The following is a 27,389-nucleotide window of genomic DNA, read 5'->3' as shown; positions in this document are numbered from 1 at the left end:
AGTGGCGAAGATGGCAAAGTAGCAAGAGTTAAGTTGTGGGGCCTTCCGTTAAACCATTTCCCATCAATGTAAGAACATGCAGGCTTCTGAACTGAAGAAAAACGTAATAACTAAAAGATACGCAGCCTTCTGGCAGCAGACTGAGTTCAGTTTTTATTTAGGATGCGCTCACATTACCGCCTTTGAGCGCAATGTAGTTGTTTTATTCATGGGGAATTTCACAGACTTTCCTTCCGGGTGCTCGCATCAACACAGCTTCATTCGGGTCAGATTTGTTTCTGCTTGTACACACACTAAGGGGGCATTGATGGGGCAGGGATGTCTTTACCCCCATCTCAGGCATGTCCAAAGTCCGTTTCGGGGGCCTAATCTGGCCCGCTGGTCGGTTTAATCCAGCCCCTGTGGCAGTTTATTTCCTGAGGTAAAATCCTATAAAAAAACCACCTCAACAACTTCAATCCTAAAAAAAGGTTAACCACGGCTCTTCACTTCATCAAATCTGGCTCTCTTTGAAAAAAGCTTGGACACCACTGCTGGCCTAGGCAAAGGTGTTTGCACCTTGGCTAGAGATGAATTAGGAACGGCTGGCTGTGGAAGCTGCTTTGAGAAACATGTCAAACTGTAGCATACAGCCGTACCTTGGATCCTGAACGCCCTGCGAGTTGAACATTTTGGCTCCCGAACGCCGCAAATCCAGAAGTGAGTGTTCCGATTTGCGAACGTTCTTTGGAACCCGAACATCTGACGCGGCTTCCGATTGGCTGCAGGAGCTTCCTGCAGCCAGTCGGAAGCCACACTTTGGTTTTTGAACATTTTGGAAGTCGAAAGACTTCCAGAATGGATTCCATTCGACTTCCGAGGTATGACTGTATAGTATAACCCCAAGACGTGACCATTGTGAGACTGAAAGACTGAAAGACTCCAGCTGGCACAAAATGCTGTGGGTAGGCTGTGACTATCCCCAGTATATAAGTTTCTTCAAAACTTTTCAAAAGCTGCACTAAGATGTCCCAACTCATTGTTTTCCCCTGGAAATATTAAAAAGGACTCTTTAAAAAAAGAGTGTAAAATAGCTGTAGATTACAGTACAGTGGTACCTCTGGAAAGAACTTAATTTGTTCCGGAGGTCCGTTCTTAACCTGAAACTATTCTTAACCTGAGGTACCACTTCAGCTAATGGGGCCTCCTGCTGCCACCACACAATTTCTGTTCTCATCCTGAAGCAAAGTTCTTAACCCGAGGTACTATTTCTGGGTTAGCAAAGTCTGTAAGCTGAAGCGTCTGTAACCCGAGGTACCACTGTATTGGGTTATGAAGCAACTTTCAATAGCTGGAATGCTTGGCCCTCAAAATTAGTAGAGGAATTAGAAGCTCCAAGCAGAAAATTATTGCCTCTAGCTTTTTGTTTCTTTGTTGAGTGTTGGAAGGGCCTGCAGAGAATATTGAGTGTGGCATCCTTCAGGTAGCCCATCAAAATGTGTGACTCTGGCATGGTCGCCGGAACAAATTGACTGACCATTTTCAGTTCCCGGGGACAAAGTGTTACAAGCAAATAAATAACATTCCGGGCACAGAGCAGCTTCAGAATAGGAGCAGCTGGCGCAAACATTCCCAAAGGTAAAGATGAAGTGAACATTTTGCTGTGTACCGGGACAAGCAATTGAATTTGAGAGGGCAAAGGTTTGAAAACAATTAATTGCCTAAGTGGGCATGGTCCAGTTTTCATGCACAATTAATGCCAGCAAATTGTTGGGCTTGGCTCTGAACTGTAGCAACATTTTAGATTTGGTGTAGAGACATTAAGAGCGAAGTGCGCTTATTTCAGGAGCAACATCATGCTTTTAAAAAGATACTGCTTAATTATCCAGGGGCTATCTTCTGTACTATCTTCAGTACAGTGGTACCTCGGGTTAAGTACTTAATTCGTTCCGGAGGTCCGTTCTTAACCTGAAACTGTTCTTAACCTGAAGCACCACTTTAGCTAATGGGGCTTCCTGCTGCCACCAGGCTGCCGGAGCACAATTTCTGTTCTCATCCTGAAGCAAAGTTCTTAACCCAAGGTAATATTTCTGGGTTAGCGGAGTCTGTAACCTGAAGCGTATGTAACCTGAAGTATATGTAACCCGAGGTACCACTGTATTTTTATCCAGCTCCTTATTGCATCTCCATTGTTAATCACACTTCTATATATATGGTGCCATTGAGGAATATGACCACTATCTGTGAACTGCCCTGTGATTTTCGGATGGAGGGTGGTGTCATCATCATCATCATCATCATCATCATCATCAAATTATATGCCGCCCTATACCCAGAGGTCTCAGATGGTTCACAGAAAAGATCACAATATATAAAAATAAAAACAATACCCCCCCCCCAAAAAAGAGCCACATTTTTAAAGGGTATAGCACAGGCTTCTTCAACCTTGGCCCTCCAGATGTTTTTGGCCTACAACTCCCATGATCCCTAGCTAGCAGGACTAGTGGTCAGGGATGATGGGAATTGTAGTCTCAAAACATCTGAAGGGCTGAGGTTGAGGAAGCCTGGTATAGCATGTCAATCAGGTCAACCAAAGACCAGGAAAGGTTTTGCCTGGCATCTAAAGATGTATAATGAAGGCGCCAGGTGAACTTCCCTGGGGAGAGCATTCCACAGACAGGGAGCCACTGCAGAGAAGGCCCCGTTCTCGTGTTGCTACCTTCCGGACCTCTCGAGGAGGAGGCACACGAAGGAGGGCCTCAGAAGATGATCTCAGGGTCCGGCTAGGTTCATATGAAAAGAGGCGGTCCTTGAGTTATTGTGGTCCTGAGCCATTTAAGGCTTTATAGGTCAAAACTGGCACTTTGAATTGGGCCCGGAAACTAATTGGTAGCCAGTGCAGTCGGACCAGGATCAGTGTAATACAGTGGTGCCCCGCAAGACGAATGCCTCGCAAGACGGAAAACCCGCTAGACGAAAGGGTTTTCCGTTTTGGAGGTGCTTCGCAAAACGAATTTCCTATGGGCTTGCTTCGCAAGACGAAAATGTCTTGTGAGTTCCTGCGGGTTTTTTCCCCTCCCCCCCTTTTTCTAAGCCGCTTATCCGATAAGCCTAAAAGCCGCTAAAAGCTGCTAAGCCGCTAATAGCGCTAATCCGCTAAGCCGTCATTAACCGCTAGACAAAGAGAATCGCGGAACGGATTCTTTTCGTCTTGCGAGGCACCACTGTATGCTCAAACCGTCTTGCTCTGGTGAGCAACCTGGCCGCTGAATTCTGCACTTGCTAAAGTTTCTGAACTGTCTTCAGAGGCAGCCCTACATATAACGTATAATAATAATAATAATAATAATAATAATAGTAATAATAGTTAGACATTTCACTGCCAGGAAAGCCTCATAATTAGCTGACTTTGTGATTGCCCATATTTCCCAGTTTTCCAAATTCACTGGGTTGCCCCTCACATAAATCCCTGTGGGTGCTATCCAGTGCTATCCGGACTTCCATTCTGACCCTGCAGATTTGTGATGGGTAATAGTAGAGTGGGAAATTCAGGTGTACCTTCATGATAGTCACAGCCACACACTCCTTCTAAGATTATACAATAAATTTACAGTTATACTTTGTAATTTGGTAATCACTGCAATGATCAATGTATATCTCCATGTGTGTCGCCTTTCAGTTAGCTCTGTTCTATGTGCGTACATGAATAAATGGTTTGGGGTATTTCAATATCTTCTTTTGGAATGACTTCAGTTGTAGTTTCCTTGAAGTACTGTTGTACATTACAAAAAATTTGCACACCATTCTCTTGAAATCTCATTCCACGTAGGTCCTGCTGTCTGCACTCTCACTATCCAAAAATTCACTTACCCACACGAAAATAATGATGGCCAAAACTTGCTATATACTCCGCAGATTCACTTATCCAAACAACCAGTTTCCTTACTTCCTTGTTCGTTGTGCTTTGCTGGTCGGCTACAGCCATTTTTGGGCAGAAGCCATGGAAAGACAGTGGACAAATCAGAGAGCAGGAGCCTTTGGACAAATCAGTTTTCTACTTTTTCTGGTTAGCTGCAGCCATTTCAGTAAGAAAACACAGAAGGGGTAGAAGGAAAGCAAACAAATCCCGCATTAGAAATATTTCCATAGGAAACAATGGAAATCGTGGACTCGTTATATGAACACTTGCCTAATGAAAGGTTTCCATGGAATGCGTTGTGTTTGGTAAACCGGACCTGTGTGTGCTTGTGTTTTCATTGTTCCTAAATGGTTAGCTCTGGAGCATACAGAAAAACTGTGTGCTTTCTCCAGAGTAACCCTAAGAGCCAATCCTGAGTGTCTGGTACTTTTTAGGATGCTGCAGGCAGGAACCATGCTGGGACCAGACTGTAGAAATAGTAATGGATCTTGGACCCCCTGCAACCCAGGACCACTACACTTCTGTTGACATCTGTGTTTTAGGACACACTTTGAAGTTGCACAGGGACACAGGTGGCGCTGTGGGTTAAAGCCTCAGCGCCTAGGACTTGCCGATTGAAAGGTCGCGGTTCGAATCCCTGCGGCGGGGTGCGCTCCCGCTGCTCGGTCCCAGTGCCTGCCAACCTAGCAGTTCGAAAGCACCTCCGGGTGCAAGTAGATAAATAGGGACCGCTTACCAGCGGGAAGGTAAACGGCGTTTCCGTGTGCAGCTCTGGCTCGCCAGAGCAGCGATGTCACGCTGGCCACGTGACCCGGAAGTGTCTCCGGACAGCGCTGGCCCCTGGCCTCTTAAGTGAGATGGGCGCACAACCCCAGAGTCTGTCAAGACTGGCCCGTACGGGCAGGGGTACCTTTACCTTTACCTTACCTTGAAGTTGCACAGTGCAACAGTGAGGGCCAGTTACCTGCCGTATACTTTCCACGCACTGTAGAGCAACGGTCTTCCAACTTGGTGGGTTGGAAGCCTCTGTTGGGTCACAGTTTGGTCAGAGGTGGGTCACAACTGCAGCACTATTAACATGCAAGTATACGATGATAAATTAAGAAGTGGCTCTCCAGATGGGTACTTGGTTCTTGGGTTTGAAAAGGAAGAAGACTACCGCTATAAAGCTTCCTAAAACTTGCCCCAGAATTGTATACAACGCACGGGGGGTGGAGGGCTTAAAGCAGACCAGTCAAGGTGGGAAGGATTCCCTCCAACGTTGAAAGTTTGAAAAACAGGACTTTCAAGCCAATAGTTTCAATATCCAGGATTAGAGGATCTCTTGTTTCCAAATAATGGGACGCGGATGGCGCTGTGCGTTAAACCACAGAGCCTAGGACTTGCCGATCAGAAGGTTGGCGGTTCAAATCCCCGTGACAGGGTGAGCTCCCGTTGCTCGGTCCCAGCTCCTGCCAACCTAGCAGTTCGAAAGCACGTCAAAGTGCAAGTAGATAAATAGGTACTGCTCCGGCGGGAAGGTAAACGGCATTTCCGTGCACTGCTCTGGTTTGCCAGAAGCGGCTTAGTCATGCTGGCCACAAGACCTGGAAGCTGTACACCGGCTCCCTCGGCCAATAAAGCGAGATGAGCGCCGCGACCCCAGAGTCAGTCACGACTGGACCTAATAGTCAGTTTCCAAATAGTGTTGAGATTTGACTTGCCTCCAGATCTTCTCATCACGTGATACACATTTGCTGTATTGCTTTCCCCCCATGGCAAGAGCAGCAAGGAAATAGCTAGGAACAGTTTAATGGTGCTATCCTGTGCATGTCTACTTGGAATAAATTCAGTGGGATTTCCTCTCAGGTAAGGGTACATGGGATTGTAATCTAAGTATTCCCATAGCCTAGTATGAAGACTCAGTGCATCATGGAATATATTGCCAGGTAGGGATTGGAATGAGTTCTTTGATTGCTTATGGCAGGCATGGCCAAACTTGGCCTTCCAGCTGTTTTGGGACTACAACTCCCATCATCCCTAGCTAACAGGACCAGTGGTCAGGGATGATGGGAACTGTAGTCCCCAAACAGCTGGAGGGCCAAGTTTGACCATGTCGGGCTTATGGGGTTCTTGCTCCAGTTCTTTCAGCCTGTTGCATCTTTCCGTGGACTGCTATGACTGTGGTTTCTGAATGTGGAAGCTGCTTGCTTGTGTCTAAGTTCATGGGGCTTGCAAACGGAATGATTCATCATCAGATCATGGGACGGTTTCATTTCGCAGCAGCCCTGCCATCTGAATGAAAGGAGGAGGGGTTGTTAACCTCCACCACTGGTTACTTATCTGGAATTACAGCATCTCTCAGATGCCCTTTAAGAGGCTTAAGGATAGATCCTTTTCAGAGGGTAGCTTATATAATATTGAGTTGTATATTTCAAAAGTGATAACTCAAGGCTTTTCTTCTTCTTCTTCTATAGATCCTTTTCTCTTCCCCAAATATTCCAGTTGGGTTTTTTTGTTTTTAAGACAGCAGAAAAGCCAGGTGGCAGTGTACAGATTAATCCATAGCCCTCTCTTTGGCTTTCTCATGACATCCGCTCAAAATGGCTTGATTACACCCAAATAAGCTCATGAATACTGTATTTTTCTGTCTCTTAGCAGTTCCGCACTGCAGCCCTCCACCACTCTCCTGCTAAAGAAGTAATGGAGGAGACAGTAAGTTATATGACCGATGAGTCATTTTCGGTCTTTTGTTTAATCCCCAATATGTAATCTCTCCTGCTTAACTTGTACTTTTCAATGTGTTAAGTTTAGTACATCTGTTTGAATGGGGCACCTTGACCAACCCTTGGGTGGGAGGGTCACATGTTGGCAGTGGACATCCCAAAGTCTCACATGTACACACACACACACACAGGAAAACAGCCTGCACCTCCTCATCTGAACTGTGTTTCAAAATTGTAGACTCAACCCCCAAGCTGGGAGTTAGCCACCCCAGAATTAAAATATAGTATTAAGGATTTCCTCAATACTGGTAGTATAGCTGAACCTCAGATATTCCTATTCACTCTCGTGCAGACTGTTCCTATGCATATTTACTCAGCAATCATTCAGGACCGCCTCAGTGGGGCCGGCCTACTCCCAAGTAAGTGTTTGATATAGATCTTTCCAAAACAATTTCAGTGTGGCTCTATATTGGTTACCTTTCTGGTTGCCAGAGGTATGCAGATAGACATTGGATTAGTCTGACTTAATCACACTCAGAATAGATGCATTGAATTCAGTGGACTTAGGTCAGAATACAACCCAGTGTATTACTGCTTATACACATCCAAGGCAGCCCCAACAACTTAATAATAATAATAATATGAAGAAGAAGAAGAAGAAGAAGAAGAAGAAGAAGAAGAAGAAGAAGAAGAAGAAGAAGAATTAATAATAATAATTTACTACTTATACCCTGCCCATCTGACTGGGCCTCCCCAGCCACTCTGGGTGGCTCCCAACAGAATACAGTCTTACCTTGGTTCTTGTATGGAATCTGTTCCAGAAGTCTGTTCGACTTCCGAAAACGTTCAAAAACCAAGTCATGGCTTCCGATTGGCTGCAGGAGCTTCCTGCACTCAGTTGGAACCCCATCAGATGTTTGGCTTCCCAAAAAAAGTTTGCAAACTGGAACACTCACTTCTGGGTTTGCGGCATTCGGGAGCCAAAACGTTCAACTCACAAGGCGTTTGAAAACCAAACATTAAAAACTTCCCTAAACAGGGCTGCCTTCAGATGTCTTCTAAAAGTTAGATAGTTGTTTATTTCCTTGACATCTGATGGGAGGGCGTTGCACAGGGTGGACGCCACTACCGAGAAGCCCGTCTGCCTGGTTCCCTGTACCTCCACTTCTCGCAGTGAGGGAAGTGCCAGAAGGCCCTCAGAAGTGGACATCAGTGAACATCACTAAAACATGTTAAGATGTCATGCAACCTTCTCCATCAAACCTATTCAAAAGAAAATTAGCTAAGTAAGATGAAGATTTTGATTTGTGGCGCAAAATATCCACAGATTTTGAAATAATGATTTCCAGATCTGTGAAAGGACTGTGATGTAATCAAACAAGTTAGAGTTGGGGCTCCGCCATCCCCAAATGATAGCTGTAGCTTTGATGTGTGCTAAAATTAGACTTTGGATCTCTACAACTGCTGATTTTCGTTAAAGAGCAGGAAGCGAGCCCTATCTAGTCTCCCCATAAAGAAAAGGTCAGGAAGAATCTCAGATAATTTGAATGTACCATGGAGTTTTTTAATTCCTGTGTTCTTTCATCTCTCTCTTTTTTCTTGAATGCCGCCGTGACATTGAGAAAACAAGATCAAAAGAGTTTTCAGACTTTTATGTTTGACGTGTTCCATAAGGTCAGCAAGAGAAGAAAGCCACATTGGTTTATATACAAAGCTGGTACAACCACTTCGCAGAAGTAGCACGTATACAGTTTTATGTTCTTTATGTAAGCCAGGATGTAAAGAACCACACAGATATTGCTGCACACCAGTTTAGGAACTTGAACGCTTCCAGAATTTTGAAGGACCAGGTTGGCTTCCAAAGTTTTGGTCCCTTTCCTCAGCAAAGGGCTGGCTGGTGGAGGGGACAGAATGTGGCCAGCCTACAAGCCAGATTCTCAATGTGTCTAAGAGATTGATTTATTTTGTTCCATTTGTGAATTGCTGCCTTGTAAAACACGTGGAAGCGATTTAGCAATAAAGCATTGAAAACGATTTCATATACACCAACACAATAATTTCAAATCAGATACGGGGTAGAATAAAGATGTGCGCAATCTGTTCTTTCAACAGAAGGAACTTGGAAGCCTAGTTAAGATTGAAGGGGTGGCAAAGAGCATATAGCGCCTTAGTCCCTCAGACCCCACTGAAGGTCTCGCGTTGACTTCAGGGCTTTGGCTACTGCCCCACCTTGAGGCCCTCTAAAGACAGTTATGTTATGTTGAAACAGTGACAACAGGGTAGGCTCTTTTGATATTTGAATGAGTTTCATTTGCCCCCAACTAAACTGAAAAGGTCTGAACCCGTAAACCTGGTCATTTATTTCAGAGGAACTCTCGCCCGTGAGCTGTGTTCTGAATCATGGCATAGAGAGAGGTCTGTATTTAACTGTGCACATTGTGGGAGAATGTTTTCTCAAGAAAGCTGTGTTTGCCACTGAGGATACGTCTCTTAACCAGAGGTACTATAATTATATTTTTATTAAATGGGGGGGAATACTTAGAACGAATATCACCACCATTTCGTAATTGAGATTTCATCCCAAACTCTTTTTATGATGTATTTTGTTTATATATATATATATATATAAAAAAATTTTATGTTGTGAGCCACCCTGAGATTGCCAGACGAAGGGAGGTATACAAATCTAATTAATAATAATAACACAGTGGTACCTTGGTTCCTGAATGGTTTAGTTGGCGAACAAATCGTCTCCCGATGCCACAAACCTGGAAGTAAGTGTTCCTGTTTGTGAACGTTTTTCTGAAGCCGAACGTCCGACAGAACTTCCAGCTGAGTGCAGGAAGCTCCTGCAGCCAGTCGGAAGCCTTGCCTTGGTTTTCGAATGGTTTCAAGAATCGAACGGACTCTCAGAACGGATTAAGTTTGAGAGCCACTGTACATGAAAAAACATAAAGGTGGCACACAGTTGTAGTAAATAAAACAATTGCACACACCCTTTATGTTTTTTCACTTATAATATTGTTATATTACGTTATTTTAATTTAAGTTAATTGATTAATTTAATTTGTATACCACCCTTCATCCGTAGATCTTGGGGCAGTTCACAACATAAAATTACAATATAAGAAACACAAATTATGTAACAAAAACAAACCAATAATCACCCCTCCCAGAACACATTTAAAAGGACATTGGGTGTCAGTCATAGCTGTCAACTTTTCCCTTTTCTTGCGAGGAATCCTATTCGGAATAAGCAAATTTTCCTTAAAAAAAGGGAAACGACAGCTATGGTGTCAGCTAGCCAAAGGAACCAAAAGGTGTATAATTTAAGCACTTCTGATGCGAGCAACCAAATCACCTGATTATTTGAATCAGCGTTGGCCTATCTTGGAGACCATTGGCCATAGGCAGCATTGGGATCAGACCTCAGCAGTGATTGAGCCCAGACAAATGTCTGGGAGAAGCTGGCCAGCAGAGATGCATCAATACTGTAGGATAACAGCTCAAAGGTTTAAACCAGAGGTGATCACAGTTCAGGTCCAAATCGGTAGCCATGAGATGTATCCCAAATGTTGGAAGATTGAGCTGGATCTGTGGCACCTTGAGTTTTAGCAGTTCGCCTGGTATTCTTAGACAACAAGGAAATCCATGCCTATGAGGAATCAAGCTGGTGGTTTCCTTGCTGGCGACAGAGGAAAGGAAGCCCACCCCTTAGCTCCCGTCTCCACCAACCCTCTCAGTAGAAGGCAATTTTTCAATTAGCTTGCTAAGTAGAACACGTTTCTGTGCTGGCTGTTGGGGGAGAGGATTCTCTCCATGACTGGCAGGGAAACACAGGATATGAGCCTCTGGGCAGATTGCACAAGAGTATTGAAGGGCTAGGCCAAGGATGAGAAAGTCGTGGCCCCACAGCTGTTTTTGGACTCCAACTCCCACCAGTGGTCAATGGTGAGGGACAGGAGTTGTAGTCTAGCAACAACTGGAGGAGCAGATTTTCTTCACTTCTGGATTAGGCAAAGCTAGAAGGGCTATCGGGATGCGGGTGGCGCTGTGGTCTAAACCACTGAGCCTTGGGCTTGCCGCTCAGAAGGTCGGCAGTTTGAATCCCCGCGACGGGGTGAACTCCCATTGTTCGGTCCCAGCTCCTGCCCACCTAGCAGTTTGAAAGTACGTCAAGTGCAAGTAGATAAGTAGGTACCGCTCCGGCGGGAAGGTAAGCGGCCTTTCCGCGCACTGCTCTGGTTCGCCAGAAGCGGCTTAGTCGTGCTGGCCACATGACCCGGAAGCTGTCTGCGGACAAACGCCAGCTCCCTCGGCCTATACAGCGAGACGAGGGCGCAACCCCAGAGTCGTCCGCGACTGGACCTAATGGTCAGGGGTACCTTTACCTTTACCTAGGAGGGATATCGGGCAATGGAAGGCAGCAGTGCTCAACCAGACGACTCTCAGGAACCAATCACCTGCTTTTGCCCCTGTCGTCTTCTCAGAAAGCACAGCCTGCAAAAACCACGACTCTTGCCTATGAGTGGTTTAGCAAGAGTCGTGGTTGCCAAACATGGCGCCAGAGTCCTCGATTCACCAGTTCATGGTGCATTTCATTTGATGATACATTCAGTGGCAGCCATTGTTTTTGTAACAATTTATGGATTTGCATTTTTAAAAATCACCTGGCCCAAGTGAGAAAAGCTGGTACGTTTACTTGCTGTCAAACAAAATATAACGAGTTTCATTTAAACTATTTTAACCGATTTATCATTTCTTTTCCAGAAAGAAGAGGTTCCGGGGACATTGTTCTTTTAAGCTGATTCACAGGAACATTGCAATGCCTGCTTTTCACTCAATTAAAGGAATCAAGGAATTCACATGTTGTGTTGTATTTTTGTTCAGCTTAGAAGAGCGCTAGGAGATTTCTTTCTGGGCACAGTTGCATAACATTATGGTACAATATGGGCACGGTCTAACAGGTGTGTGCTCTTGTGCAGCTCTCTCATTTCAGCCGAGTTTGCACATGCAAAGCTTTGGATGGATTGGAAACGATGTGCATCATTACATTCTTTTGTCCTATTCGTGCACAATAGCTCTCTCCATTAGCTGAACCCGCTGTGCTTTCTCTCTTTGTTTTTCACGCTGAGGCCTGTTGTTGCAAAGGTCAAAGAGCCCGACTTTCAGTATTACCTAATGCTGTAGAATACGCTCAAATCCAAACAATGAATGCCTGCTTATTATGAAGCTGCATTTATCGGAAAACAAGCACTTTCAGGTAGCATGATCTCAGCCGAGAGGAGTTGTGTGTAGAGAGCCAAACTACTTAACAGTTTCTGAGCATTGATTTTGCTGCTGCTGCTGTTTTCAAAAGATGTTATCGCTTATTCTGGCCTCTTTGTTTAACTGTTTCCAGAGGACCAGCCATGTCAGTCTGTTGCAGAAAAAACAACAGTGTCTTGCTTTGACACATTTATTACTGCATAATATTTATTACAACATCTAAAGGCAACCCTGTTTTGGGAATTTTTTTAATGTTTAATGTTTTACAATTATGTGTTTTGAGCCACCCAGTATGGCTGGGGAAACACAGCCAGATGGGTGTGGTATAAATAATAATAAAAATATTATTATTATTTATAATTTTTTGAGATCTAGAATCGCTACATCAAGTGTGCTAAATATTATCCTCAGCAGGAATATGGAGGGGTGTGTGTGTGTATGTGTAAAAAGTGAGGTGAGGAGGAAATTACAATGCAGAGTTTTCAGTCTGTGACAATTAAAGCTTACATGTATGCAAAATAAGCAGCCTAGTGGCCAGAAGCAACTGATGATATCACAGACATTCCAGCGTTGCTAAGGCACTTAGCTTGCCATATGTTTTCTTGCTTGATCTTATTGATTTGAATGAAATCCTGAACAAGGTGGATTAGCAATGCTATAAACATGGTTCACACCTACATGTTCAAAACAGGGCAGCTGACGTTTAGGATTAGAGAGTCCCTTCTCCTAGATCAGGGGTCAGCAAACTTTTTCAGCAGGGGCCTGGTCCACTGTCCCTCAGACCTAGTGGGGGACTGGATTATATTTTGAGGGGGGGGGGGAATGAACGAATTCCTATGCCCCACAAATAACCCAGAGATGCATTTTAAATAAAAGCACACATTCTACCCACGTAAAACACGCTGATTCCCAGATTGTCCGCTGGCCGGATTAAGAAGGTGATTGGGCCGGATCCATCCCCCGGGCCTTAGTTTGCCTACCCATGTCCTAGATGGGCAACACTCCCAGTTGATGAGCCCTATCTGCCCCTACCAGGGACGCGGGTGGCGCTGTGGGTAAAACCTCAGCGCCTAGGACTTGCCGATCGCATGGTCGGCGGTTCGAATTCCCGTGGCGGGGTGAGCTCCCGTTGTTTGATCCCAGCTCCTGCCCACCTAGCAGTTCGAAAGCACCCTTAAGTGCAAGTAGATAAATAGGTACCGCTTTATAGCGGGAAGGTAAACGGCGTTTCCGTGTGCTGCTCTGGTGCCCGTTCGCCGGAGCAGCTTCGTCACGCTGGCCACGTGACCCGGAAGTGTCTGCGGACAGCGCTGGCCCCCGGCCTCTAGAGTGAGATGAGCGCACAACCCTAGAGTCTGTCAAGACTGGCCCGTACGGGCAGGGGTACCTTTACCTATCTGCCCCTACAGCATATGCAGAAACCACCTTCTTGACCGTTGGACCCATTACTGGTCTCATCAACTCAATTCTCCTGAGCCTGTTTCCTATAGAGAATTAAAAGAATTCTGCTTAACAACCTGCCTCATGGCCATAGTCAGTGAATCAGATTTCCATGCAGATGAGTGAGTGGGATCTGCAAGTCTCCTTGGTTTCCATGCTGACTGCAGAGAGGAAGAGAAACCAATTCTTTAGTCTGTCTCTCCTGCACCAGCCCGTTGGGTCACCCATCCACAGAGGCATACCAGCCCATGCCAACGCACTGCTCTCAGCTTGCCTCTTTCCAGTCAGGAGGTGAACTTGGAACAGCAGCTCAGGCAGAAACACATTAGGAATGGGCTCACCTTCTTACTCTTCCATTCTATATTTATTTTCTATAAAATGCCTTGTTGGTGTTAGTTGGGAGCATATTTTCATTCGGGGGGAAAGACAGGTAACCAGCTTCGTGTGAAAAGTGTAGATAGCCATGCAGGTCCAGTAATCCAAAATTGGCAGCGAGATAACAACTCCATTTTGAACACATGACTATGCGCAGTGAGAAGTTGTACTGGGGTTGTGTGGTTTAAGCAGGCGAGGTGTAATGCTGCAAATATATTTCTTTATACTAGCAGGGTTTCCCATACGTTGGTCTCCAGCTGCTTTTGGACTACAATTCCCATCATCCCTGACCACAGATCCTGCTAGCTAGGGATGATGGCAGTTGTAGTCCCTTTCTTCCTTTTCCTTTTTTGCAAGTGATTGCCTTCACTTGATGTTGAATGATGTTGAATAGTTTGCTCTAAGTCATGATGAGACTTATATGAGACCAAGGTATTTCAGGAACTGCTGGCCGTAATATTGTCAGGAAGTGTATGGGATGTGGCGGTCATTCACACAACACATATCTTCATGTGTCCTGTGACGGGAGTTACTCTGTTTCCAGAAATCATACAATATGAATCAGCTTGAGGCAGCTTCTTACAGAAGGCTAGCCTTGATATGACTTTGTCCTATATGGTAGCCTGAGCCATGGTTGTGTGATCATAATCCACCAAAATGTGACAGTCTTTGTACTTTCAGTATACATCTTCCAAAGCTAGATGTTAATAGCATTATTTTAAGAGCTCCTTGCCAGGGCACTGTGAATAATTTAGCCCATTTCCTGCATTTAGTAAAGGAGCATCTGTGAGCTGTTATGAGTACAGAATAGACTCACCCATGCAGATCCCTTGCCCTAAACTATTATTGTGTCACTGTATGCCACAGTAAGGGACGCAGGTGGCGCTGTGGGTTAAAGCCTCAGTGCCTAGGACTTGCCGATCGAAAGGTCGGCAGTTCGAATCCCTGCAGTGGGGTGCGCTCCCGCTGCTCGGTCCCAGCGCCTGTCAACCTAGCAGTTCGAAAGCACCTCCGGGTGCAAGTAGATAAATAGGGACCGCTTACCAGCGGGAAGGTAAACGGCGTTTCCGTGTGCGGCTCTGGCTCGCCAGAGCAGCGATGTCACGCTGGCCACGTGACCCGGAAGTGTCTCCGGACAGCGCTGGCCCCTGGCCTCTTAAGTGAGATGGGCGCACAACCCCAGAGTCTGGCAAGACTGGCCCGTACGGGCAGGGGTACCTTTACCTTTACCTTTATGCCACAGTAAATTTCTCCCTAGAGAATGCTTGAAAGCAAATATTTGCAGAATCCTTAGTGGCAAACACAAGTATTCAGATGCAAAATATAATCTTTGGCAGTGCAAACTACACAAATAAGGCAAAATTAATTGCAGCCCTATTGAAATCAGTTAGACAGACCCTCCCACACAAGTGAAACAAGGCATTTCTAACTGAATTAATAATTTTATAGCACATCCATTACTGCAAGTGGAGCTTATATGGAGGCTTGTATATTGTCGACAGTCCTTGTGTTTCTGTGCACTATCTGAGTGCGTTGTGGGCAAACTCATGCATGGCAGGATCCCATCGATAGGAGTTGGTCCCATTCCTGAGTGTCTGAGAACTGACTTTACTGCCACAACAGCATCATGAAGTACAGAACTTTGTCTTTGCCTATACAGTGGATGGCAGACATTCACATATGTAGGACAAATTAAAATGCTTTGTGTAAGTACATTCCTGGGGTGGGAGGAAATCTCCATTCAGCCATAAGATTTAGAGTCCTACTCTTAAATGGTGTCATAGTTACAGGATTTCTGTTAGCCGACTGGCTGGTTGCTCTCACCTAGTGAGAACTTTTGTATCAGAAAGGGCTTTGAGATCCCTGGTTTAGTGGATTGCAGAGGCTATGTTTTAAGTTAGATTCTAATTTCTGATCGTTTTAAATTATTGTAAGACACTAACAGAGCCTGAATTGTCTAAGTCAGGGGTCAGCAACCTAAGGCCCATGGGCCGAAAGCGGCCTGCAGAGGTCATTTGACCGGCCCACGAGCCATCTCCAAACTGAGTTGCCCGCTCACGCACTGCGCTAAACCAGTATGGCATGGGGACTCACTTCCAGAAATTGCATCTGTACATGCGCAGATGCCAGAAATTGTGTTGACGCAGACACCAGAAATGCGGGTGGGCACACAATCCAACCCATGGAGGGATCTCCATGGGACTGATCAGGCCCAGGCAAGATAAACCTTGCTGACCCTTGGTCTAAGTTGTCAAGATTTAAAGTTAAAAATATGCCTCCCTGAAGGCTAAGTGTGTGTTTGGATTCTAGATCACTCGATATCCATACAGAGAAACGTTGGTTGTGTTGAGATGTAACCATGGTTTAGTGTTACAAAAATGAGCCTAGCCTTCCTTTGGTGTGGTAATGAGAAATATTGATTGAGAGCTTCAGCTTCTGTTTTTACCACAGGTTAGCATGTTCTCTGAACTACGTCTAATCTTTTAACTATGTTTAGTGGAAACAAGTCAGCTTCATAAAGTCTGGTTTGAAGATGGCTTGTTTCCATTAATCATAGGTTAAGAGTAACCACGGTTTGCCTCAGTTCAGAAGACACAGCAAGCTGTAGTTTACTTAAAATGGGAGTGAACATTTCCCAACCCTTCCTTCCAGCTGTACCAGAAAAAAGGGAGCACACAAACCTGAGAGGAGCCTGTGATAATACTTAACGGTGGTTTAGTGCTACAGTGAAACCAACCCAGTATGTACCTAAATCTATATTTTAATTGGGTTCCCAGATGATTTACAGGACACCGGACAGCTGCATCTACATAGAACGTATATAGCCAAAATGGGGCTGCTGGGTTTCTAAAAATCATAGCTGTTGTGCTTTTCTCCATATAGAAAATGTGTGGCGTTCACCACAAAATGTCTTGGTGTTCAAATTATAAGGGAGCACTTTACATTGATCATTAGCTTGCAGCAGTTTCCCTTGGAAACATAGATACAGAAGGAAGTAAAGCTGTTGGCTATCATCTACCCTGTCTCCTGTTTTATAATAAACAAACAAACTCTGCACAAGTTACAAATAGAAGTTATTCTGTTACCCTGAATATGGTGTTCGAATCCAGCATGCTTTGAGGGGGCTTCCATACTGCTAAATTCACAACGGGCTGCACATTGCTTTGGAATATGATGCATTGGGATACGGATTCTGTACCCTTTCCCAATGGGCTGTGATTTCAAGACAGGGCAGATTAACTGTCATAGAAATATACCATGGGATAGTCTGGTATTTCTGGCAGTATCGTTGTCTGAGAACATCTCTGTATAGAGATTGGGCCTCTCCTTCAGGACTTATTTTTAAAAACTCCAAAATTTAGAACACAGCAGCTGTTCCTTCAGCACATGAGAGGTAAACAACCGCCACAGTCCTAGATGCCTTGATAATTTTAAACTACCTTTCTCTGTCTGAGTACATTCAGATACAGTGGTGCCTCGCAAGACGAAAATAATTCGTTCCGCGAGTCTCTTCATCTAGCGGTTTTTTTGTCTTGCAAAGCACGGCCATTAGCAGATTAGCGGATTAGCGGCTATTAGCGGCTTAGTGGCTTCTATTAGCGGCTTAGCGGCTTAGAAAAAGGGGGGGGAGGGAAAAAACTCGCAAGAACTCAGAAGACGTTTTCGTCTTGCGAAGCAAGCCCATAGGGAAATTCATCTTGCGAAGCACCTCAAAAATGGAAAACTCTTTCGTCTAGCGAGTTTTTCGTCTTGTGAGGCATTCGTCTTGCGGGGCACCACTGTACAGATCTCACAGAGAAGAATCTGGACACAGCAAAGAGAATGTAGGACTTAAAAATGCTACTCAACATTTGAGCAGCCAAGTTCTTTGAATATATTGTTGCTGTATAGTCAAAGCTTCTCTTCCATTAAGTCAGGAGTGTGGAACCTCCAGTCTGCAGGTCAAACCAGGGTTCAATTTTGGCCCATGAGGCCGTTTCCCCCCCCAAACCACACCTACCTACCTTACAGCTTTTGTCATATATGACATCAGGTGTGGCACAGGTAGAGATGCGGCTTCCAGTGCACAATTGACAACCTTAAAGTGCACTCCTGATGGTGTAATGGCAAGGAGAAGCTGGCTTCAGCTCTGCTTGCCCATCAGTTGGTGAGTGGCAGAGCCAAAGCCTGTTAGATTGGCTGTGTGAGCCATGCCTGAAGCGTATGTAACCTGAAGCGTATGTAACAGAGGTACCACTGTAGTACGACTTGTGCAACACGTTGGCGACTAATATACGCACAATAATTACCAAAATAATTATACATTCTTTATCAATCTTCTGAGAGAAATATACAAAACCTCATGCAAAGCCACAGAGACTCGCAAACTACGATGAACTTATAATGTCTGGTTTTTTCAAATGCTTAACTCAGACTTTTGTTTTCTTTATCTTTTTAGGTAAGTTCATGAAGATATCAACATATCTTAACATTCATTAACATCCACCTACAACTTCACTAGCATCTCTCCGTATTGTGAACAACACCAAACTTACCTTTTGTTGGTATCTTCATGAACTTACCTAAAAAGATAAAGAAAACAAAAGACGGAGTTAAGCATTTGAAAAATCCATTGAAACCAGACATTATAAGTTCATCTTAGGTTGGAAATTAGGCTTGTGAGGCTAGGATTTGATAAGGAACTGACCTTCAGGACCAGAAGGTTCCACCTGCTTTAAGGATTTCAAGGAGGTGGGAAAGTTCTCTGGCTTTTTACTTTGCTTCACCTCCTGGATTTTGACCTGCTGCAAAGGGTTTTTAAGGAAATAATAATAATATAGTAAACCTGCTTAGTCACATGTTCTTAAAGAAATGTATCTAGTCTTCTAAATAGTAAGACTGCACCTGTTCAAGGAGAAACGCAGCACAAACGCAGGTGGCACTGTGGGTTAAACCACAGAGCCTAGGGCTTGCCGATCAGAAGGTTGGCAGTTCGAATCCCCGTAACGGGGTGAGTTCCCGTTGCTCGGTCCCTGCTCCTGCCAACCTAGCAGTTTGAAATCACGTCAAAGTGCAAGTAGATAAATAGCTACCGCTCTTGCGGGAAGGTAAATGGCGTTTCCGTGCACTGCTCTGGTTCACCAGAAGCGGCTTAGTCATGCCAGTAAAGCGAGATGAGCGCCGCAACCCCAGAGTCGGTCACGACTGGACCAAATGCTCAAGGGTCCCTTTACCTTTACCTTACCCTCGCTAATTGTATTGCTGTGGCATCCTGTTCATTTGCTTTCCAGAGCACATTATGGTTTACATTGGAAATCTCCCCCAAGACAACTGCTGCAAGTGTTAAATGATATTCCTAGCTCCAGTTCATCCTAGAGTTTTCAGGTTTACAGATTCCTCTGTAAACTGCCTAAGTTTAAGAGCTATGATCTCTATGCAGATCTATGGAATGTAAAGATTTATATCACGATTAGGAAGACCGAGTTGGCCATGGCAATTAGATTGGTACAGTTCTATGCACGTTGATGCTATTTTAAATATACAGTAGACGAAAATTGATATAGTTTATGAAATATTTATTTTACAGAGCTTCTTTTTGTAGGCTAAATGCACAGCAGTGACTTTTCTCTCTGTTATACAGAGGAACCCATATACTGTTACACACCACACAACTTCACCCGTGACCAAGCCTTGTATGCCAGAGGATACTGTTGGACAGAACTAAGGGATGCCCTGCCAGGAGTAAATGCCAGCCGTTGGCCCTCCTTGTTTGAGCATAAGTTCCTTCCATATGCCCTGCTGGCTTTTGCTGGTATTATGTACATTCCAGCGCTTGGCTGGGAATTCCTGGCCTCCACCAGGTTGACTTCTGAACTTAACTTTTTGCTCCAGGAGATAGATAACTGCTACCACCGAGCAGCCGAAGGCCGTGCGCCAAAAATCGAAAAGCAAATCCAGTCCAAAGGCCCTGGGATTACAGAGCGAGAGAAAAGGGAAATAATTGAGAACGCGGAAAAGGAAAAGAGCCCGGAGCAAAACTTATTTGAGAAGTACCTGGAGCGGAGGGGACGCAGCAATTTCTTAGCCAAACTTTACCTTGCACGGCACCTGTTCATCATATTTTTAAGTATCATCCCGATCACGTACTTGTCCACCTATTATGCCACGCAGAAGCAAAACGAGTTTACGTGTGCTCTGGGGGAGCCTCCCGACAAAACGAGCAGTTCAAAGTTGCTCATCCGGGTGAACTGCAAACTGCCGTCCGTTCAGCTCCAGCGCATCATTGCCGCGGTAGACATTGTCCTCCTCTGTTTCATGAACCTGATTATCCTCATCAATTTGATCCACCTCTTTATAGTCCGCAAATCCAACTTCATCTTTGACAAGCTGAACAAGGTTGGAATAAAGACAAAAAAGCAGTGGCAGAAGTCCCAGTTCTGCGACATTAATATCTTGGCTATGTTTTGCAACGAGAACCGGGACCACATCAAGTCGCTGAACCGCTTGGATTTCATCACCAACGAGAGCGACCTGATGTACGACAACGTGGTTCGCCAGCTGCTTGCGGCGCTCGCTCAGTCTAATCACGATGTCACCCCAACCGTGCGCGATTCCGGGATACAAACCATTGACCCCAGCATTGACCCTGCGGACATTGACCACAGCGAACCGCTGGTCATTAAGCGGCCCCGGAAGAAAATGAAGTGGATCCCGAGTTCCAATCCTCTTCCTCAGCCGTTCAAAGAGCAGTTGGCTATTATGAAGGTTGAAAACAACAAGCCTGAGAAGCCCAAGCCTGTGCGTCGGAAAACGGCGACGGACAGCCTGGTTGCCCCTTTGCTGGAGACCAACTCGAAAAACTCTCAGCCGTCTTCAGCCCACAAAAATGAATCTGCCGCCCTCTCCAGCGCAGGCAATGAGAAGAAACATACGCGGCACTTCTCCTTAGACGTTCATCCATATCTACTGAGCAGTAAGAAACCCAAGCCAGAGATTCAACCTATTACCTCCATGGCAACATCCAAAAGCCAAGGGAGTGGATTTTTAAGCCAAGAAGAGAAAGTCATCGTGCATGTCGCTTCTTCCCTCAAAGGTAATAATAATAAAGAACAATAATAAAATTTTATTTAGATCCCTCCCTCCCCAGCCGAGGCTCAGAGCGGCTAACAACAGTAAAAATAACAGTTTACATAAAATCATAATCATTTAATTGAAATACATTCTACAATCAATTCATTCTAAAATCAATTCAGAGTCAAATTAATGGCAACCATTGGGCTAGAGTTCTATAAGGATTACAAAAGGAGGGGGGCAGACTGTGCCTCCGCCAAAGGCCTGGTGGAACAGCTCCATCTTGCAGACCCTGTGAAAAGATGTCAAGTCCTGCAGGGCCCTAGTCTCTTGTGACAGAGCGTTCCACCAGATCGGGGCCACGGCCAAAAAAGCCCTGGCTCTGGTTGAGGTCAGCCTAACCTCCCTGTGGCCCGGGATCTCCAAGATGTTTTTATTTGAAGACTGTAAGGTCCTCTGTGGGACATACCAGGAGAGGTAGTCCCGTAGGTACAAGGGTCCTAGGCTGTATAGGGCTTTAAAGGTTAAAACCAGCACCTTAAACCTGATCCTGGTACAGTGAATGTTGTGGCTAATTGTCCCATGGGGTCCAAGTCAAATGCAAAAGCTAATTACAAACTTGCTTCTGATGTTAGGCAGTTCTCTCCACAATTACTTAGAAGTTCCTGGACAGGATTGCTGCTTTCCACATGGTTGGAATCTCACATCACACCAATACAGTAGCTTCTGTATTGGAATCTATATGTGTCAGATGGGAGGAGGTAGGATGGGAAGGTGCGGTCGCAGACTCATGGGATTCTGAGCATTCAGATACAGAAACCAGACCCCAGGGATGTAAGCTGAACCTGAGACTTGCCGATAGGAATTTCCCCCTTCTTGCATATTCTCTTGTTAACCCAGAAGCTGGCCGCCCACATCTGCAGCTTATTTTTAAATTTTAACTCACTAATGTAACAGTTAAAAGAAAATAGTCTTCTTGTCCGTTCAGATGCTCTGGTAATTCAGTCTTCTAAACTCCTGCAAAATCATGCTTTTTATTCCTCTTGCGCTTGTCAACTGATGTTTTTTAGGAAGGTGGTTCACTTTGAATGACGTGAGCCTCAGAATCGAAGCAGAGGCAGAACAAATGCAGAATGTGGGTCGTATTAGTCATGTAAATTGCACCCTAGTTTTCCAAGTGGTGGGGTTTCAAGAGTTCCAGTGTTTACCCTGGGTTTTGGTTTCCTTTGCATGAGGTCATTAGGGACGTTTTCATGTTTTGTTCCATCTAGCTTCTTTACACAGCTGTACAGCTTGGACACCCAACAGGTGTCCCAGAACTCTTCTTGAGGGAGCCAAACTCTGCTCTGAGTCTCTTCTCGCTTGGTCTGCCTCAAACACAACTGCAAAGTTGCAGGCCGATTGTTCTCCTTAACATAGGTAGCTGCTTTCCCCCCATCCCTTACTGTTGGAGAGGGAGGGGGATAAGAATAGTCACCTCCGCCATCTTGGGCCTTTCTAGAGACAGGTCAGCTGAATATCATAGGCTGTCCATCGTTTTTTTGTTAGACCTCAAAATGTCTCACTTCAGAGGGATGCACACAAATAGCTCTGCTTGCGGAAAACTCACACAGCTGAAGGGAATCCAGACCAGTGTCTCCCAAAGCTGTGTCTCCAGCTGGTTTTGGACTACAACTCCCATCATCCCTAGCTAGCAGGACTAGTGCTCAGGGATGATGGGAGTTGTAGTCCAAAAGCAGCTGGAGGCCCAACTTTGGGAAACACAAATCCAGACCAATGATAAAAAATCACACTAGGGACTTTAAAAGGGTGTCGTTCTGGAAAACGTTCTGGAATAACTCAGGTTTTACATTCTCGGTGCAAATCCTGGGATATTTAGAGTTAAATTGCTTTGTAGAATTTGGCTTTTCCTGGGGGGAATAAAGTGTGCAAATTACTCCTCTTTCAATGTCACTCAGAAGTATTTCTAGACTAGAAAAATTTATATGAGTTTTGTACTTGACATGAGCCAACAGTGTGACGCAACAGCTAAAAAAGCCAATGCAATTCTGGGCTGTATCAATAGGAGTATAGCATCTAGATCAAGGGAAGTAATAGTGCCACTGTATTCTGCTCTGGTCAGACCTCACCTGGAGTACTGTGTCCAGTTCTGGGCACCACAGTTAAAGAAGGACACTGACAAACTGGAACGTGTCCAGAGGAGGGCAACCAAAATGGTCAAAGGCCTGGAAACGATGCCCTATGAGGAACGGCTAAGGGAGCTGGGCATGTTTAGCCTGGAGTAGAGGAGGTTAAGGGGTGATATGATAGCCATGTTCAAATATATAAAAGGATGTCACATAGAGGAGGGAGAAAGGTTGTTTTCTGCTGCTCCAGAGAAGCGGACACGGAGCAATGGATCCAAACTACAAGAAAGAAGATTCCACCTAAACATTAGGAAGAACTTCCTGACAGTAAGAGCTGTTTGACAGTGGAATTTGCTGCCAAGGAGTGTGGTGGAGTCTCTTTCTTTGGAGGTCTTTAAGCAGAGGCTTGACAACCATATGTCAGGAGGGCTCTGATGGTGTTTCCTGCTTGGCAGGGGGTTGGACTCGATGGCCCTTGTGGTCTCTTCCAACTCTATGATTCTATGATTCTACTAATCAGTCATGGCTTCCTTCAAAGGAATTCTGGGAGTTATAGCTGAGGATACTGAGAATTCTCAGCTTCCCAGCCACCCCCTCGCAGTACTACAGTTAGCTGAGGAAAATAACTCTTAAACCTATGTAACTGTAGCATTAATATGCTCTGAAAGCTTTCCTAGACCGTTAATGCCCATCATCAAATTACTTAGTACTGAGCAATCCTATTAGTTTTAATACAGCTACTTTGATATAAGCAGTTGAGGTTTGTTTGCTTTTTTACTTAATATATATTCTGGCTCCAGCTCTTCTATGAATAATGCTACATCATATTTTTATTGCTTTGGCCTTTGAGTGTTTACGTCAGCTGCTTAAAATATCCTGCTTTCCTGTGTTGAAATATTTAAGGTGTTTATTTTTAAGAATTTATCCTCCAGCTTCCATATTCCAGCTTCCACACTTCAAGAAAGCTATTTAAAAGAAGAAGGTAGAAACAATAAAACGACGCAGCAGTTAATAAAAACAACAGGGATAATGAACCAATAAATAAAATTTAAAGCAATCACCCAATTAAAAAGAAGGTCGGATATTCTAAAATGACATGAAAACACTGAGTGAATAATGTAGACTTTGGCATCTAAAAAATATCTAGGGAGATATTCACAATTCAAGGGTCATTGCAGAAAATACTCTCTTCAATAGATGCCCACTTTGGAAGATAGGGCTGTATAGAAAACAGCCTCTGATGAACATCCTAATTGAATATTCTGGTTTTCATGTGGGAGAAGACAGACAGTGAATATCTTGGCATCTCCCCTCTGGATCCCTCCTCAAACAATTCTGTGTATGTTTCTCTTAAAGGACTTTTGCATTAACAATTATTTAGAATCTGGAGCAATGTTCTCACCACCAGAGTCTAAAATAGTTTTCTAGACAGCAAGGCTTTCTGCAGCTGCTGATGGTCTCTCAGGATCTGTTCACGCATTAGCCTCCTGAGCATCTCCCTGCTTCTGGCGGCCTCTCCAGGTGCCCAAGGCGTCACCATGCGCTCACTACCATAGCATCCTTGCCTTTTCGACTGCGGAGAAAGAGAGTCACTGCCCCTGTTCTTCTTCTTCTTCCTTGTTCTCTCAGATGCCAGCTGGTTTTCCTTGCTCTGTCTCCTCCCAGCTGAAATCAAGAGCAGCAAATAATAGAAAGAATAAGGAAGGAAAACAGGTAACTTCCTTTTTACCTTCAGTGAGTTAGGTGAGGATGGGTGAGTATTGCTTGCTGTCCTTCTGAGGGTTGGAAGAAGGTTCCCCACATCAGGTACCTGTAGTGGCTGTTGAAACCAGTGGCCACTACAGGAACAAAGAGGCTTTGATAGGCTAATGTGTCAACTTGCCCAGAGAGGCATAAGATGATACAGGATCCTATTATAGATACTCTGTCCAACTGTATCACACTGTAGATCCATGGAGAACGTAGTCTCTGCCAGTTGCTTGTTTTCATGGAGTCGAACCCACAAAACATGAATGCCAGAACTGATCCTGTTGGGTGTATGAAAAGCGAGCAATGATTAAAAAAGTGTCTTGTTTCTCTTTTAGGATCTTCCGTTCCGGGGAAAGATACCCTTTACTCTCACAACACATGCAGGACTGTGCCTGCCGCCGGGACTTTTCTCACCTGCAATCACAACCACATAGCAACTTCCGGTGCTGCGAAAAAGGTCACTCTGCCCCACATAAGCCCAGCAGAGCCAGTGCCTGCCTTAAACTGTAACGCCGCTCACCCTCTTCTGCATATCAATACGTTGTATGAAAACCATGAAGAAGAAGTAGTGTCAAACCTTATAGACGAGTCTTTAGACAATAGTATTCACTCGCCCACGGAGGCAGGAGACATCATCTCCAGACCTTCCACGAAGCAAGTCATGTTGGCGACGTTTGATGAGCCCCTGGCAATGGTGAACTCTGTAGAGTATTGACGGTCTAGAGCTGACGCTGATCACAGCTGGATGGCCCGCCTCCCAGTGCCACTTTCACATGAACCATGCTGCCCTGTCAATGCCATCCACTGCATGAGCATGGAGTGCTGAAATGCAGACCATTGGTTTCACCAATACTCCAAATCGGTCGTTCAGGGTAGTGTCATCGTGTCTTATCGATAGCTTGCAAAATATAATAACAATAACCACCATAATAACAACAACCAAATTATATACTATGCTTGGAACACCGAGAAACAAAGCACAAAGACGTTAGCTGTAGCTTCATGAGTTCTGTGTGAATTACTACAACTATCCAAATATTTAAAGTGCTTGAGCGCATGCCACACAGTGTTTCTTAAACAAAGCACTTATAGCCTTGGTACTTGAGCTCACTCTCTGTAAAGCGGGGGGGGGGGAGAGAGAGAGACCTGGAGCCCCTTAGATGATGTTGGACCACAACTCCCATAATCCCTCACTGTTGGCCATGTGGGCCAGGACTGACGGAGTCTTAACAACATTTTGAGAGTCACAGAGCCCCCATCTCCTGCGGTAAAGTAATGAAGCACATAACATGTATGATATTTATTCTTCCATTTTAAAAGGCAGGAGTAACATCGTGTTTTGTCTCTAAGGTACAAAGAAACAAAAAAACCCATAGCCAGGTGTGTGTGTTCTTAATGACATGGTTGTAAGCAAGCTGTATTTTGGTCCACGGGTATTGGGCAACCAGGGCTGGCCCTAAAATTTTGCCGCCTGAGGCAAAGGAGAAGAGCGCTCGCCACACACATGCATTCCGCATACTGCAACAACAGGCCAGCATCCTCCACCATATTGTGAGGGCAGCAGGCTAGTTTAGCAGGTGCAAGCCGGGCTACATGGGAAACAGAGCTGCATCCATCTCACTCTGCCAAATAGTTGGGCCGGCCCTGCCAGCCACTTAAGTGGCAATTGGTCTTCCACCAGCATCAGTGTAAAGAGAACTGAAACTGGCCAGCTTGCTGCACTTACGAATGAGGAAACGAAGAGCTACGTCCTGCCCTTTAGTACGTTCATATGTGTTGTGAGAGGTGACGAAAACGAAGAGTTTATTTTTTTAACGTCTATTTTCTTGTGAATGAGGGTGAATGTTGAGTCAGATCTTCTATTCTAGCAGAGCGGAGGGAGGAGGGTTGCTTATTTTTGTCCATAGAATGACGTCTGCAAAACCAGGTTAGAAACTTTCTAAGGTGCTTCACTGATGTGAAGGATATTCCAGTGCTGCTAAAAAAATATCCAATAAGAGCTAATTTCTCCAATGGTGTGGTGTTTCAGCAGATGGTTACTTGAGTCTTTTTAAAGGACTTGTCTACGCTACACCCTACCACAGGTCAAGAAAATACTGACTCATCCCGCTTGTAATGGTTTTGCGTCTGAACATTTTGCTGCTTGAACTGTGGCTGAATGAGGGCAGATTCAAAAGTGCAGGAAATACCATGTGATACAGACCTTCCACGACTGCGTCACTTCAAATTGTGGGTGCAGGATTGCAAGTTGGAACGATTCTCCGTGCTTTTAAAAATTGCCTGTGTGTGGAAAGCTTGCATGCATGGGAGAGGAATGTCCGCACTGTTTTCTTTCAGAAGGGCTTCTTTTCCACATGGCAGCGGGTGTGACTCAAATATTAAAATTCTTGTCTGCAGTGGCACGGATCAGAAAGGAAGGATTGCTCAGCGCACAGTATTTTTTGTATATTTGTCTTTAGAAACGTCAGCAGGAATTCCAGTCAAGGACAGTTAAAAGTTTCACACAGCTGAAGTGTGCCACATAGGACCATGTTCTGATCTTAGCTTCTCACACCACCATTTGCTAGTTTGTTGTGCCCAGAGAGACTGGTTTAACACAGGGAAGAAAGCTGCTCCTTTCTGTTGAATGCTCTGCATTCACAATCCCTCTTGAGGAGAAGGAAATATGGTTAAACAACATAGTCATATTTAGCAAATGACATACAACATCTGGACTAGGTGAAATCCAGCGCTGCTGTTCCATTTATGGAACGGCTTTTCTTCCAGTAGGTACCCCTT

The 27,389-nt window shown here is 44.8% G+C and overlaps 1 protein-coding gene across 10 annotated transcripts in view; it reads left to right on the top strand.

Moving 5' to 3' along the window:
* The window catches only part of PANX2 (pannexin 2), a 45,318-nt gene extending 18,591 nt beyond the window's left edge, over positions 1 to 26,727 (top strand). The window contains exons 2-6 of one of the 10 annotated variants that reach the window (XM_083699226.1): positions 6,536 to 6,592; positions 8,971 to 9,018; positions 11,374 to 11,570; positions 19,307 to 20,758; positions 24,947 to 26,727. In XM_083699226.1, coding sequence (XP_083555352.1) covers positions 11,543 to 11,570; positions 19,307 to 20,758; positions 24,947 to 25,326 — 1,860 coding nt within the window. In that variant the 5' untranslated portion in view covers positions 6,536 to 6,592; positions 8,971 to 9,018; positions 11,374 to 11,542 and the 3' untranslated portion in view covers positions 25,327 to 26,727. Of the gene's footprint in view, positions 1 to 6,535; positions 6,593 to 8,715; positions 9,104 to 11,373; positions 11,571 to 19,252; positions 20,759 to 24,946 lie in introns of those variants that run through there. The other 9 variants (XM_083699223.1, XM_083699225.1, XM_083699224.1 and 6 more) reach the window with 9 other exon arrangements.
* The last annotated feature ends 662 nt before the right edge of the window (positions 26,728 to 27,389 follow it).

The sequence above is a fragment of the Podarcis gaigeae genome, assembly GCF_964106915.1.
Source record: "Podarcis gaigeae genome assembly, chromosome: 10".
Lineage (NCBI taxonomy): Eukaryota > Metazoa > Chordata > Lepidosauria > Squamata > Lacertidae > Podarcis > Podarcis gaigeae.
Note: the sequence above shows the minus strand (reverse complement) of the source record. Positions and strands in the feature narration are given on the sequence as shown.